Source organism: Scyliorhinus torazame, chromosome 19, assembly GCF_047496885.1.
Source record: "Scyliorhinus torazame isolate Kashiwa2021f chromosome 19, sScyTor2.1, whole genome shotgun sequence".
Lineage (NCBI taxonomy): Eukaryota > Metazoa > Chordata > Chondrichthyes > Carcharhiniformes > Scyliorhinidae > Scyliorhinus > Scyliorhinus torazame.
The window spans coordinates 13,176,344-13,192,384 of NC_092725.1; the positions used below are offsets into that span (position 1 = coordinate 13,176,344).

At 37.1% G+C, this 16,041-nt stretch overlaps 1 protein-coding gene across 1 annotated transcript in view; it reads right to left on the minus strand.

The window, feature by feature from the left end:
* Positions 1–16,041, minus strand: part of LOC140396627 (uncharacterized) — a 368,154-nt gene that overhangs the window by 121,532 nt on the left and 230,581 nt on the right. Inside the window, exon 9 of the mRNA XM_072485421.1 lies at positions 13,361–13,411. Within this exon, the coding sequence (XP_072341522.1) occupies positions 13,361–13,411 (51 nt within the window). The remainder of the gene's footprint in view (positions 1–13,360; positions 13,412–16,041) is intronic.

Below are 16,041 nucleotides of genomic sequence, written 5' to 3' on the forward strand. Positions count from 1 at the left end.
GTATATTATAGAGAATAACAGTCCCCGTGTATATTATAGGGAATAACAGCCCCTGTGTATATTATAGGGATTAACAGCCCCTGTGTATATTATAGAGAATAACAGTCGATGTGTATATTATAGGGAATAACAGTCCTTGTGTATATTATAGAGAATAACTGTCCCTGTGTATATTATAGAGATTAACAGTCCCTGTGTATTTTATAGAGAATAACAGTCCCTGTGCATATTATAGAGAATAACAGCCCCTGTGTATATTATAGAGCATAACAGCCCCTGTGTATCTTATTGAGAATAACAGTCTCTGTGTATAATATAGTGAATAACAGTCCCTCTGTATATTATAGTGCATAACAGCCCCTGTGTATATTATAGAGAATAGCATCCCCTGTGACTCTTATAGAGAATAACAGCCCCTGTGTATATTATAGAGCATAACAGCCCCTGTGTATCTTAGAGAGAATAACAGTCTCTGTGTATATTATAGTAAATAACAGTCCCTGTGCATATTATAGTGCATAACAGCTCCTGTGTATATTATAGAGAATAGCAACCCCTGTGAATCTTATAGAGAATAACAGCCCCTGTGTATATTATAGAGAATAACAGTCTCTGTGTATATTATAGAGCATAACAGCCCCTGTGTATCGTATAGAGAATAACAGTCTCTGTGTATGTTATAGTGAATAACAGTCCCTGTGTATATTATAGAGAACAACAGCCCCTGTGTATATAATAGAGAATAACAGTCCCTGTATATATTATAGGGAAAATCAGTCCCTGTGTGTATTATCGAGAATAACAGCCCCTGTGTTTATTATAGAGAATAACAGCCCCTGTATAGTGTATAGAGAATAACAGCCTCTGTGTATATTATAGAGATTAACAGTCCCTGTGTATATTATAGACAATAACAGTCCCTGTGTATATTATAGAGAATAACTGCCCCTGGGTATATTATAGAGAACAACAGTCTCTGTGTATATTATAGAGAATAACAGTCTCTGTGTATATTATCGAGAATAACAGTCCCTGTGTATATTATAGAGAATAACAGTCTCTGTGTATATTATAGAGAATAGCATCCCCTGTGTATCTTATAGAGAATAACAGCCCCTGTGTATATTATAGAGCATAACAGTCTCTGTGTATATTTCTAGGGAATAACAGTCCCTGTGCATATTATAGTGAATAACAGCCCCTGTGTATATTATAGAGAATAGCATCCCCTGTGTATCTTATAGAGAATAACAGCCCCTGTGTGTATTATAGAGAATAACAGTCCCTGTGTATATGATAGAAAATAATAGCCCCTGTGTATATTATAGAGCATAACAGCCCCTGTATATCTTAGAGAATAACAGTCTCTGTGTATATTATAGTGAATAACAGTCTCTGTGTATATTATAGAGTATAGCATCCACTGTGTATCTTATAGAGAATAACAGTCTCTGTGTGTATTATAGAGAATAAAGCCCCTGTGTATATTATAGAGATTAACAGTCTCTGTGTATATTATAGAGCATAACAGCCCGTGTGTATCATATAGAGAATAACAGTCTCTGTGTATATTATAGTGAATAACAGCCCCTGTGTATATTATAGAGAATAACAGTCCCTGTGTATATTATAGGGAATAACAGTCGTTGTGTATATTATAGAGAATAACAGCCCCTGTGTATATTATAGAGAATAACAGTCCCTGTGTATATTATAGGGAATAACAGCCCCTGTGCATATTATAGAGAATAACAGTTCCTGTGTAAAGTATAGAGAATAACAACCTCTGGGTATATTATCGAGAATAACAGTCTCTGTGTATATTATAGTGAATAGCAGCCCCTGTGTATATTGTAGAGAATAGCATCCCCTGTGTATCTTATAGAGAATAACAGCCCCTGTGTATATTATAGAGAATAACAGTCACTGTGTATATTATGGAGAACAACAGCCCCTGTGTATATTATAGAGCATAACAGCCCCTGTGTATCTTATAGAGAATAACAGTCTCTGTGTAAATTATAGTGAATAACAGTCCCTGTGTATATTATAGTGAATAACAGCCCCTGTGTATATTATAGAGAATAGCATCCCCTGTGTATCTTATAGAGAATAACAGTCTATGTGTATATTGTAGCGCATAACAGCCCATGTGTATCGTATAGAGAATAAGAGTCTCTGTGTATATTATAGTGAATAACAGTCCCTGTGTATATTATAGAGAATAACATTCCCTGTGTATATTATAGAGAATAACAGCCCCTGTGTATATTATAGAGCATAACAGCCCTGCGTATCTTATAGAGAATAACAGCCCCTGTGTATATTATAGAGCATAACAGCCCCTGTGTATCTTATTGAGAATAACAGTCTCTGTGTATAATATAGTGAATAACAGTCCCTCTGTATATTATAGTGCATAACAGCCCCTGTGTATATTATAGAGAATAGCATCCCCTGTGAATCTTATAGAGAATAACAGCCCCTGTGTATATTATAGAGCATAACAGCCCCTGTGTATCTTAGAGAGAATAACAGTCTCTGTGTATATTATAGTAAATAACAGTCCCTGTGCATATTATAGTGCATAACAGCTCCTGTGTATATTATAGAGAATAGCAACCCCTGTGAATCTTATAGAGAATAACAGCCCCTGTGTATATTATAGAGAATAACAGTCTCTGTGTATATTATAGAGCATAACAGCCCCTGTGTATCGTATAGAGAATAACAGTCTCTGTGTATGTTATAGTGAATAACAGTCCCTGTGTATATTATAGAGAACAACAGCCCCTGTGTATATAATAGAGAATAACAGTCCCTGTATATATTATAGGGAAAATCAGTCCCTGTGTGTATTATCGAGAATAACAGCCCCTGTGTTTATTATAGAGAATAACAGCCCCTGTATAGTGTATAGAGAATAACAGCCTCTGTGTATATTATAGAGATTAACAGTCCCTGTGTATATTATAGACAATAACAGTCCCTGTGTATATTATAGAGAATAACTGCCCCTGGGTATATTATAGAGAACAACAGTCTCTGTGTATATTATAGAGAATAACAGTCTCTGTGTATATTATCGAGAATAACAGTCCCTGTGTATATTATAGAGAATAACAGTCTCTGTGTATATTATAGAGAATAGCATCCCCTGTGTATCTTATAGAGAATAACAGCCCCTGTGTATATTATAGAGCATAACAGTCTCTGTGTATATTTCTAGGGAATAACAGTCCCTGTGCATATTATAGTGAATAACAGCCCCTGTGTATATTATAGAGAATAGCATCCCCTGTGTATCTTATAGAGAATAACAGCCCCTGTGTGTATTATAGAGAATAACAGTCCCTGTGTATATGATAGAAAATAATAGCCCCTGTGTATATTATAGAGCATAACAGCCCCTGTATATCTTAGAGAATAACAGTCTCTGTGTATATTATAGTGAATAACAGTCTCTGTGTATATTATAGAGTATAGCATCCACTGTGTATCTTATAGAGAATAACAGTCTCTGTGTGTATTATAGAGAATAAAGCCCCTGTGTATATTATAGAGATTAACAGTCTCTGTGTATATTATAGAGCATAACAGCCCGTGTGTATCATATAGAGAATAACAGTCTCTGTGTATATTATAGTGAATAACAGCCCCTGTGTATATTATAGAGAATAACAGTCCCTGTGTATATTATAGGGAATAACAGTCGTTGTGTATATTATAGAGAATAACAGCCCCTGTGTATATTATAGAGAATAACAGTCCCTGTGTATATTATAGGGAATAACAGCCCCTGTGCATATTATAGAGAATAACAGTTCCTGTGTAAAGTATAGAGAATAACAACCTCTGGGTATATTATCGAGAATAACAGTCTCTGTGTATATTATAGTGAATAGCAGCCCCTGTGTATATTGTAGAGAATAGCATCCCCTGTGTATCTTATAGAGAATAACAGCCCCTGTGTATATTATAGAGAATAACAGTCACTGTGTATATTATGGAGAACAACAGCCCCTGTGTATATTATAGAGCATAACAGCCCCTGTGTATCTTATAGAGAATAACAGTCTCTGTGTAAATTATAGTGAATAACAGTCCCTGTGTATATTATAGTGAATAACAGCCCCTGTGTATATTATAGAGAATAGCATCCCCTGTGTATCTTATAGAGAATAACAGTCTATGTGTATATTGTAGCGCATAACAGCCCATGTGTATCGTATAGAGAATAAGAGTCTCTGTGTATATTATAGTGAATAACAGTCCCTGTGTATATTATAGAGAATAACATTCCCTGTGTATATTATAGAGAATAACAGCCCCTGTGTATATTATAGAGCATAACAGCCCTGCGTATCTTATAGAGAATAACAGTCTCTGTGTATATTATAGTGAATAACAGTCCCTCTGTATATTAAAGTGAATAACAGCCCCTGTGTATATTATAGAGAATAGCACACCCTGTGTATCTTAAACAGAATAACAACCCCTGTGTATATTATAGAGCATAACAGCCCCTGTGTATCTTATAGAGAATAACAGTCTCTGTGTATATTATAGTAAATACCTGTCCCTGTGTATATCATAGTGAATAACAGCCCTTGTGTATATTATAGAGAATAGCATCCCCTGTGTATCTTATAGAGAATAACAGTCTCAGTGTCTATTACAGAGTATAGCATCCCCTCTGTATCTTATAGAGAATAACAGTCTCTGTGTGTATTATAGAGAATAACAGCCCCTGTGTATATTATAGAGAATAACAGTCTCTGTTTATATTATAGAGCATAACAGCCCCTGTGTATCGTATAGAGAATAACAGTCTCTGTGTATATTATAGTGAATAACAGTTCCTGTGTTTATTATAGAGAATAACAGTCCCTGTGTATATTATAGAGAATAACAGTCCCTGTGTATATTATAGAGAATAACAGTCCCTGTGTATATTATAGAGAATAACAGTCCCTGTGTATATTATAGGGAATAACAGTCCCTATGTATATTATAGAGAATAACAGTCACTGTGTATATTATAGAGAATAACAGCCCCTGTGTATATTATAGGGAATAACAGCCCCTGTGTATATTACAGAGAATAACATCCCCTGTGTATATTATAGAGAATAACAGCCCCTGTGTATATTATAGGGAATAACAGCCCCTGTGTATATTATAGAGAATAACAGTCCCTGTGTATATTATAGAGCATAACAGCCCCTGTGTATCGTATAGAGAATAACAGTCTCTGTGTATATTATAGTGAATAACAGTCCCTGTGTATATTATAGAGAACAACAGCCCCTGTGTATATTATAGAGAATAACAGCCCCTGTGTATATTATAGGGAATAACAGTCCCTGTGTATATTATAGAGAATAACAGTCCCTGTGTATATTATAGAGAATAACAGTCCCTGTGTATATTATAGAGAATCACTGTCCCTGTGTATATTTTAGAGATTAACAGTCCCTGTGTATATTATAGAGAATAACAGTCCCTGTGTATATTATAGAGAATAACAGTCTCTGTGTATATTATAGAGAATAACAATCTCTGCGTATATTATAGAGAATAACAGTCCCTGTGTATATTATAGAGCATAACTGCCCCTGTGTATATTATAGAGAATAATTGCCCCTGTGTAAAGTATAGAGAATGACAGCCTCTGGGTATATTATAGAGAATAACAGTCTTGTGTATATTATAGAGAATAACAGTCCCTGTGTATATTATAGAGAATAACAGTCTCTGTCTATATTATAGAGAATAGCATCCCCTGTGTATCTTATAGAGAATAACAGCCGCTGTGTATATTATAGTGAATAACAGTCCCTGTGTATATTATAGAGAATAACAGTCCCTGTGTATATTAAAGAGAATAACAGCCCCTGTGTATATTATAGAGAATAGCATCCCCTGTGTATCTTATAGAGAATAACAGTCTCTGTGTATATTATAGAGTATAGCATCCCCTGTGTATCTTATAGAGAACAACAGTCTCTGTGTGTATTATAGAGAATAACAGCCCCTGTGTATATTATAGAGAATAACAGTCTCTGTGTATATTATAGAGCATAACAGCCCTTGTGTATCTTATGGAGAATAACAGTCTGTGTATATTATAGTGAATAACAGTCCCTGTGTATATTGTAGAGAACAACAGCCCCTGTGTGTATTAAAAAGAATAACAGTCCCTGTGTATATTATAGGGAATAACAGTCCCTGTGTATATTATAGAGAATAACAGTCCCCGTGTATATTATAGGGAATAACAGCCCCTGTGTATATTATAGGGATTAACAGCCCCTGTGTATATTATAGAGAATAACAGTCGATGTGTATATTATAGGGAATAACAGTCCTTGTGTATATTATAGAGAATAACTGTCCCTGTGTATATTATAGAGATTAACAGTCCCTGTGTATTTTATAGAGAATAACAGTCCCTGTGTATATTATAGAGAATAACAGTCCCTGTGTATATTATAGAGAATAACAGTCCCTGTGTATTTTATAGAGAATAACAGTCCCTGTGTATATTATAGAGAATAACAGTCCCTGTGTATATTATAGAGAATAACAGCCTCCGTGTATATTATAGAGAATAACAGTCCCTGTGTATATTATAGAGAATAACAGCCTCTGTGTATATTATAGAGATGATGTGGAGATGCCGGCGTTGGACTGGGGTGAGCACAGTACGAAGTCTGACAACACCAAGTTAAAGTCCAACTGGTTTGTTTCGATGTCACTAGCTTTCGGAGCGCTGCTCCTTCGGTGAATGCAGAGGTCTGTTCCAGAAACACATATATAGACAAATTCAAAGATGCCAAACAATGCTAGGAATGCGAGCATTAGCAGGTGATTAAATCTTTACAGATCCAGAGATGGGGTAACCCCAGGTTAAAGAGGTGTGAATTGCATCAAGCCAGGACAGTTGGTAGGATTTCCCAGGCATTGACGACAGTATTGCTGCAACAGCCTCAGGACTCAACACCGACAACTGCCAATCTCCAGACGCAATTCTGCAACTCATCCGCTTCATTCTGGATCACAACGTCTTCACCTTCGACAACAAGTTCTTCATCCAGACGCACGGAACAGCCATGGGGACCAAATTCGCACCCCAATACGCCAACATCTTCATGCACAAGTTTGAACAGGATCTACTCACCGCACAGGACCTTCAACCAATGTTATACACCAGATACATCGATGACATTTTTTTCCTTTGGACCCACGGCGAAGAATCACTGAAACGACTACACGATGACATTAATAAGTTCCATCCAACCATCAGACTCACCATGGACTACTCTCCAAAATCAGTTGCATTCTTGGACACACTCGTCTCCATCAAGGACGGTCACCTCAGCACTTCGCTTTACCGCAAACCCACGGATAACCTCACGATGCTCCACTTCTCCAGCTTCCACCCTAAACACATTAAAGAAGCCATCCCCTATGGACAAGCGCTCCGTATACACAGGATCTGCTCAGACGAGGAGGCACCCCACCCAGACATCTACAGACGTTGAACGATGCCCTCGTACGAACGGGATATGGCACTCGACTCATCGATCGACAGTTCCAACGCGCCACAGCGAAAAACCGGACCGACCTCCTCAGAAGACAAACATGGGACACAACCGACAGAATACCCTTCGTCGTCCAGTACTTCCCCGGAGCGGAGAAACTACGTCATCTTCTTCACAGCCTTCAACACGTCATTGATGACGATGAACATCTTGCCAAGGTCATCCCCACACCCCCACTACTTGCCTTCAAACAACCGCGCAACCTCAAACGAACCATTGTTTGCAGCAAACTACCCAGTCTTCAGAACAGTGACCTCGACACCACACAACCCTGTCATGGCAATCTCTGCAAGACGTGCCAGATCATCGACATGGATACCACTATTACACGTGAGAACACCACCCACCAGGTACGCGGTACATACTCGTGCGACTCGGCCAACGTTGTCTGCCTCATACGCTGCAGGAAAGGATGTCCCGAAGCGTGGTACATTGGCGAGACCATGCAGACGCTGCGACAACGAATGAACGGACATCGCGCAACAATCGCCAGGCAGGAATGTTCCCTTCCAGTCTGGGAACACTTCAGCAGTCAAGGGCATTCAGCCTCTGATCTCCGGGTAAGCATTCTCCAAGGCGGCCTTCAGGACCCACGACAACGCAGAATCGCCGAGCAGAAACTTATAGCCAAGTTCCGCACACATGAGTGCGGCCTCAACCGGGACCTGGGATTCATGTCACATTACATTCATCCCCCACCATCTGGCCTGCGAAATCCTACCAACTGTCCTGGCTTGAGACAATTCACACCTCTTTAACCTGGGGTTCCCCCATCTCTGGATCTGTAAAGATTTAATCACCTGCTAATGCTCGCATTCCTAGCATTGTTTGGCATCTTTGAATTTGTCTATATATGTGTTTCTGGAACAGACCTCTGCATTCACCTGAGGAAGGAGCAGCGCTCCGAAAGCTAGTGACATCGAAACAAACCTGTTGGACTTTAACCTGCTGTTGTAAGACTTCGTACTATATTATAGAGAATAACAGCCCCTGTGTATATTATAGAGAATAACAGTCACTGTGTATATTATAGAGAATAACAGCCCCTGTGTATATTATAGAGAATAACAGTCCCTGTGTATATTATAGAGAATAACAGCCCCTGTGTATATTATAGAGAATAACAGTCTCTGTGTATATTATAGAGAATAACAGACCCAGAGAATATTATAGAGAATCACAGCCCCTGTGTATATTACAGAGAATAATAGTCCCTGTGTATATTATAGAGAATAACAGTCCCTGTGTGTATTATGGAGAATAACAGTCCCTGTGTATATTATAGAGAGTAACAGTCTCTGTGTATATTATAGAGAATAACAGACCCAGAGAATATTATAGAGAATCACAGCCCCTGTGTATATTACAGAGAATAATAGTCCCTGTGTATATTATAGAGAATAACAGTCCCTGTGTGTATTATGGAGAATAACAGTCCCTGTGTATATGATAGAGAATAACATGTCTCTGTGTATATTATAGAGAATAACATGCTCAGTGTATATTACAGAGAATAACAGTCCCTGTGTATATTATAGAGAATAACAGTCTCTGTGTATATTATAGAGAATAACAGCCCCTGTGTATATTATAGAGAATAACAGTCTCTGTGTATATTATAGAGAATAACAGTCCCAGTGTATATTATAGAGAATAACAGTCACTGTGTATATTATAGAGAATAACAGCCCCTGTGTATATTATAGAGAATAACAGTCCCTGTGTATATTATAGAGAATAACAGCCCCTGTGTATATTATAGAGAGTAACAGTCTCTGTGTATATTATAGAGAATAACAGACCCAGAGAATATTATAGAGAATCACAGCCCCTGTGTATATTACAGAGAATAATAGTCCCTGTGTATATTATAGAGAATAACAGTCCCTGTGTGTATTATGGAGAATAACAGTCCCTGTGTATATGATAGAGAATAACAGTCTCTGTGTATATTATAGAGAATAACATGCTCAGTGTATATTACAGAGAATAACAGTCCCTGTGTATATTATAGAGAATAACAGTCTCTGTGTATATTATAGAGAATAACAGCCCCTGTGTATATTATAGAGAATAACAGTCTCTGTGTATATTATAGAGAATAACAGTCCCTGTGTATATTACAGAGAATATCAGCCCCTGTGTAGATGATAGAGAATAACAGTCTCTGTGTATATTATAGAGAACAACAGCCCCTGTGTATATTATAGAGAATAACAGCCCCTGTGTATATTATAGAGAATAACAGTCTCTGTGCATATTATAGAGAATAACAGTCTCTGTGTATATTATAGAGAATAACAGTCTCTGTGTATATTATAGAGAACAACAGCCCCTGTGTATATTATAGAGAATAACAGCCCCTGTGTATATTATAGAGAATAACAGCCCCTGTGTATATTATAGAGAATAACAGCCCTTGTGTATATTATAGAGAATAATAGCCCCTGTGCATATTATAGAGAATAACAGTCTCTGTGTATATTATAGAGAATAACAGTCTCTGTGTATCTTATCGAGAATAACAGTCCCTGTGTATATTATAGATAATTACAGCCTCTGTGTATATTATAGAGAATAACAGCCCCTGTGTATATTATAGAGAATAACAGCCCCTGTGTATATTATAGAGAATAACAGTCTCTGTGCATATTATAGAGAATAACAGCCCCTGTGTATATTATAGAGAATAACAGTCCCTGTGTATATTATAGAGAATAACAGCCCCTGTGTATATTATAGAGAGTAACAGTCTCTGTGTATATTATAGAGAATAACAGACCCAGAGAATATTATAGAGAATCACAGCCCCTGTGTATATTACAGAGAATAATAGTCCCTGTGTATATTATAGAGAATAACAGTCCCTGTGTGTATTATGGAGAATAACAGTCCCTGTGTATATGATAGAGAATAACAGTCTCTGTGTATATTATAGAGAATAACATGCTCAGTGTATATTACAGAGAATAACAGTCCCTGTGTATATTATAGAGAATAACAGTCTCTGTGTATATTATAGAGAATAACAGCCCCTGTGTATATTATAGAGAATAACAGTCTCTGTGCATATTATAGAGAATAACAGTCTCTGTGTATATTATAGAGAATAACAGTCCCTGTGTATATTACAGAGAATATCAGCCCCTGTGTAGATGATAGAGAATAACAGTCTCTGTGTATATTATAGAGAACAACAGCCCCTGTGTATATTATAGAGAATAACAGCCCCTGTGTATATTATAGAGAATAACAGTCTCTGTGCATATTATAGAGAATAACAGTCTCTGTGTATATTATAGAGAATAACAGTCTCTGTGTATATTATAGAGAACAACAGCCCCTGTGTATATTATAGAGAATAACAGCCCCTGTGTATATTATAGAGAATAACAGCCCCTGTGTATATTATAGAGAATAACAGCCCCTGTGTATATTATAGAGAATAATAGCCCCTGTGCATATTATAGAGAATAAAAGTCTCTGTGTATATTATAGAGAATAACAGTCCCTGTGTGTATTATGGAGAATAACAGTCCCTGTGTATATTATAGAGAGTAACAGTCTCTGTGTATATTATAGAGAATAACAGACCCAGAGAATATTATAGAGAATCACAGCCCCTGTGTATATTACAGAGAATAATAGTCCCTGTGTATATTATAGAGAATAACAGTCCCTGTGTGTATTATGGAGAATAACAGTCCCTGTGTATATGATAGAGAATAACATGTCTCTGTGTATATTATAGAGAATAACATGCTCAGTGTATATTACAGAGAATAACAGTCCCTGTGTATATTATAGAGAATAACAGTCTCTGTGTATATTATAGAGAATAACAGCCCCTGTGTATATTATAGAGAATAACAGTCTCTGTGTATATTATAGAGAATAACAGTCCCAGTGTATATTATAGAGAATAACAGTCACTGTGTATATTATAGAGAATAACAGCCCCTGTGTATATTATAGAGAATAACAGTCCCTGTGTATATTATAGAGAATAACAGCCCCTGTGTATATTATAGTGAGTAACAGTCTCTGTGGAATTATAGAGAATAACAGACCCAGAGAATATTATAGAGAATCACAGCCCCTGTGTATATTACAGAGAATAATAGTCCCTGTGTATATTATAGAGAATAACAGTCCCTGTGTGTATTATGGAGAATAACAGTCCCTGTGTATATGATAGAGAATAACAGTCTCTGTGTATATTATAGAGAATAACATGCTCAGTGTATATTACAGAGAATAACAGTCCCTGTGTATATTATAGAGAATAACAGTCTCTGTGTATATTATAGAGAATAACAGCCCCTGTGTATATTATAGAGAATAACAGTCTCTGTGTATATTATAGAGAATAACAGTCCCTGTGTATATTACAGAGAATATCAGCCCCTGTGTAGATGATAGAGAATAACAGTCTCTGTGTATATTATAGAGAACAACAGCCCCTGTGTATATTATAGAGAATAACAGCCCCTGTGTATATTATAGAGAATAACAGTCTCTGTGCATATTATAGAGAATAACAGTCTCTGTGTATATTATAGAGAATAACAGTCTCTGTGTATATTATAGAGAACAACAGCCCCTGTGTATATTATAGAGAATAACAGCCCCTGTGTATATTATAGAGAATAACAGCCCCTGTGTATATTATAGAGAATAACAGCCCCTGTGTATATTATAGAGAATAATAGCCCCTGTGCATATTATAGAGAATAACAGTCTCTGTGTATATTATAGAGAATAACAGTCTCTGTGTATCTTATCGAGAATAACAGTCCCTGTGTATATTATAGATAATTACAGCCTCTGTGTATATTATAGAGAATAACAGCCCCTGTGTATATTATAGAGTATAACAGCCCCTGTGTATATTATAGAGAATAACAGTCTCTGTGCATATTATAGAGAATAACAGCCCCTGTGTATATTATAGAGAATAACAGTCCCTGTGTATATTATAGAGAATAACAGCCCCTGTGTATATTATAGAGAGTAACAGTCTCTGTGTATATTATAGAGAATAACAGACCCAGAGAATATTATAGAGAATCACAGCCCCTGTGTATATTACAGAGAATAATAGTCCCTGTGTATATTATAGAGAATAACAGTCCCTGTGTGTATTATGGAGAATAACAGTCCCTGTGTATATGATAGAGAATAACAGTCTCTGTGTATATTATAGAGAATAACAGTCTCTGTGTATCTTATCGAGAATAACAGTCCCTGTGTATATTATAGTGAATAACAGCCCCTGTGTATATTATAGAGAATAACAGTCTCTGTGCATATTATAGAGAATAACAGTCTCTGTGTATATTATAGAGAATAACAGTCTCTGTGTATATTATAGAGAACAACAGCCCCTGTGTATATTATAGAGAATAACAGCCCCTGTGTATATTATAGAGGATAACAGCCCCTGTGTATATTATAGAGAATAACAGCCCCTGTGTATATTATAGAGAATAATAGCCCCTGTGCATATTATAGAGAATAACAGTCTCTGTGTATATTATAGAGAATAACAGTCTCTGTGTATCTTATCGAGAATAACAGTCCCTGTGTATATTATAGATAATTACAGCCTCTGTGTATATTATAGAGAATAACAGCCCCTGTGTATATTATAGAGAATAACAGTCTCTGTGTATATTATAGAGAATAATAGTCCCTGTGTATATTACAGAGAATGAACGACACAGTGTATATTCTAGAGCTTCGGATACTACCTGGAGCTTTCCCCTGTTTCCCTCGGAACGCCAATTGCTGCCCAGCTTGTCCTGTGTGAAAAGATGAAGAGATTGATCACCGACCCCGATACTTAGTAATCACTGATATAATCGGCGAACACTGAATGATCTGTGAAATAAACCCCGACAGTGATTAATCTGTGATCTAAACCCCGACACTGATTGATCTGTGATATAAACCCCGATACTGATTGATCTGTGATATAAACCCCGATACTGATTGATCTGTGATCTAAACCCCGACACTGATTAATCTGTGATATAAACCCCGACACTGATTAATCTGTGATATAAACCCCGACACTGATTGATCTGTGATATAAACCCCGATACTGATTGATCTGTGATATAAACCCCGATACTGATTGATCTGTGATATAAACCCCGACACTGAATGATCTGTGATATAAACCCCGATACTGATTGATCTGTGATATAAACCCCGATACTGATTGATCTGAGATATAAACCCCGATACTGATTGATCTGAGATATAAACCCCGATACTGATTGATCTGTGATATAAACCCCGATACTGATTGATCTGAGATATAAACCCCGATACTGATTGATCTGTGATATAAACCCCGATACTGATTGATCTGAGATATAAACCCCGATACTGATTGATCTGTGATATAAACCCCGATACTGATTGATCTGTGATATAAACCCCGATACTGATTGATCTGTGATATAAACCCCGATACTGATTGATCTGTGATATAAACCCCGATACTGATTGATCTGTGATATAAACCCCGATACTGATTGATCTGAGATATAAACCCCGACACTGACTGATCTGTGATATAAACCCCGACACTGATTGATCTCTGATATAAACCCCGATACTGATTGAACTGTGATATAAACCCCGACACTGATTGATCTGTGATATAAACCCCGACACTGATTGATCTGAGATATAAACCCCGACACTGATTGATCTGAGATATAAACCCCGATACTGATTGATCTGTGATATAAACCCCGATACTGATTGATCTGTGATACAAACCCCGATACTGATTGATCTGAGATATAAACCCTGATACTGATTGATCTGTGATATAAACCCCGACACTGATTGATCTGAGATATAAACCCCGACACTGATTGATCTGTGATATAAACCCCGACACTGATTGATCTGAGATATAAACCCCGATACTGATTGATCTGTGATACAAACCCCGATACTGATTGATCTGTGATATAAACCCCGATACTGATTGATCTGTGATATAAACCCCGACACTGATTGATCTGTGATATAAACCCCGATACTGATTGATCTGAGATATAAACCCCGACACTGATTGATCTGAGATATAAACCCCGATACTGATTGATCTGAGATATAAACCCCGACACTGATTGATCTGAGATATAAACCCCGATACTGATTGATCTGTGATATAAACCCCGATACTGATTGATCTGAGATATAAACCCCGACACTGATTGATCTGAGATATAAACCCCGACACTGATTGATCTGTGATATAAACCCCGACACTGATTGATCTGTGATATAAACCCCGATACTGATTGATCTGTGATATAAACCCCGATACTGATTGATCTGTGATATAAACCCCGATACTGATTGATCTGTGATATAAACCCCGACACTGATTGATCTGTGATATAAACCCCGATACTGATTGATCTGTGATATAAACCCCGACACTGATTGATCTGTGATATAAACCCCGATACTGATTGATCTGAGATATAAACCCCGACACTGATTGATCTGAGATATAAACCCCGACACTGATTGATCTGTGATATAAACCCCGATACTGATTGATCTGTGATATAAACCCCGACACTGATTGATCTGAGATATAAACCCCGATACTGATTGATCTGTGATATAAACCCCGATACTGATTGATCTGAGATATAAACCCCGACACTGATTGATCTGAGATATAAACCCCGATATGAATTGATCTGTGATATAAACCCCGATACTGATTGATCTGTGATATAAACCCCGACACTGATTGATCTGTGATATAAACCCCGACACTGATTGATCTGTGATATAAACCCCGATACTGATTGATCTGAGATATAAACCCCGACACTGATTGATCTGTGATATAAACCCCGATACTGATTGATCTGTGATATAAACCCCGACACTGACTGATCTGTGATATAAACCCCGATACTGATTGATCTGAGATATAAACCCCGATACTGATTGATCTGTGATATAAACCCTGATACTGATTGATCTGTGATATAAACCCCGATACTGATTGATCTGAGATATAAGCCCCGACACTGATTGATCTGTGATATAAACCCCGACAATGATTGATCTGAGATATAAACCCCGATACTGATTGATCTGTGATATAAACCCCGACACTGATTGATCTGAGATATAAACCCCGACACTGATTGATCTGTGATATAAACCCCGATACTGATTGATCTGTGATATAAACCCCGACACTGATTGATCTGTGATATAAACCCCGACACTGATTGATCTGTGATATAAACCCCGATACTGATTGATCTGTGATATAAACCCCGATACTGATTGATCTGTGATATAAACCCTGACACTGATTGATCTGAGATATAAACCCCGATACTGATTGATCTGTGATATAAACCCTGACACTGATTGA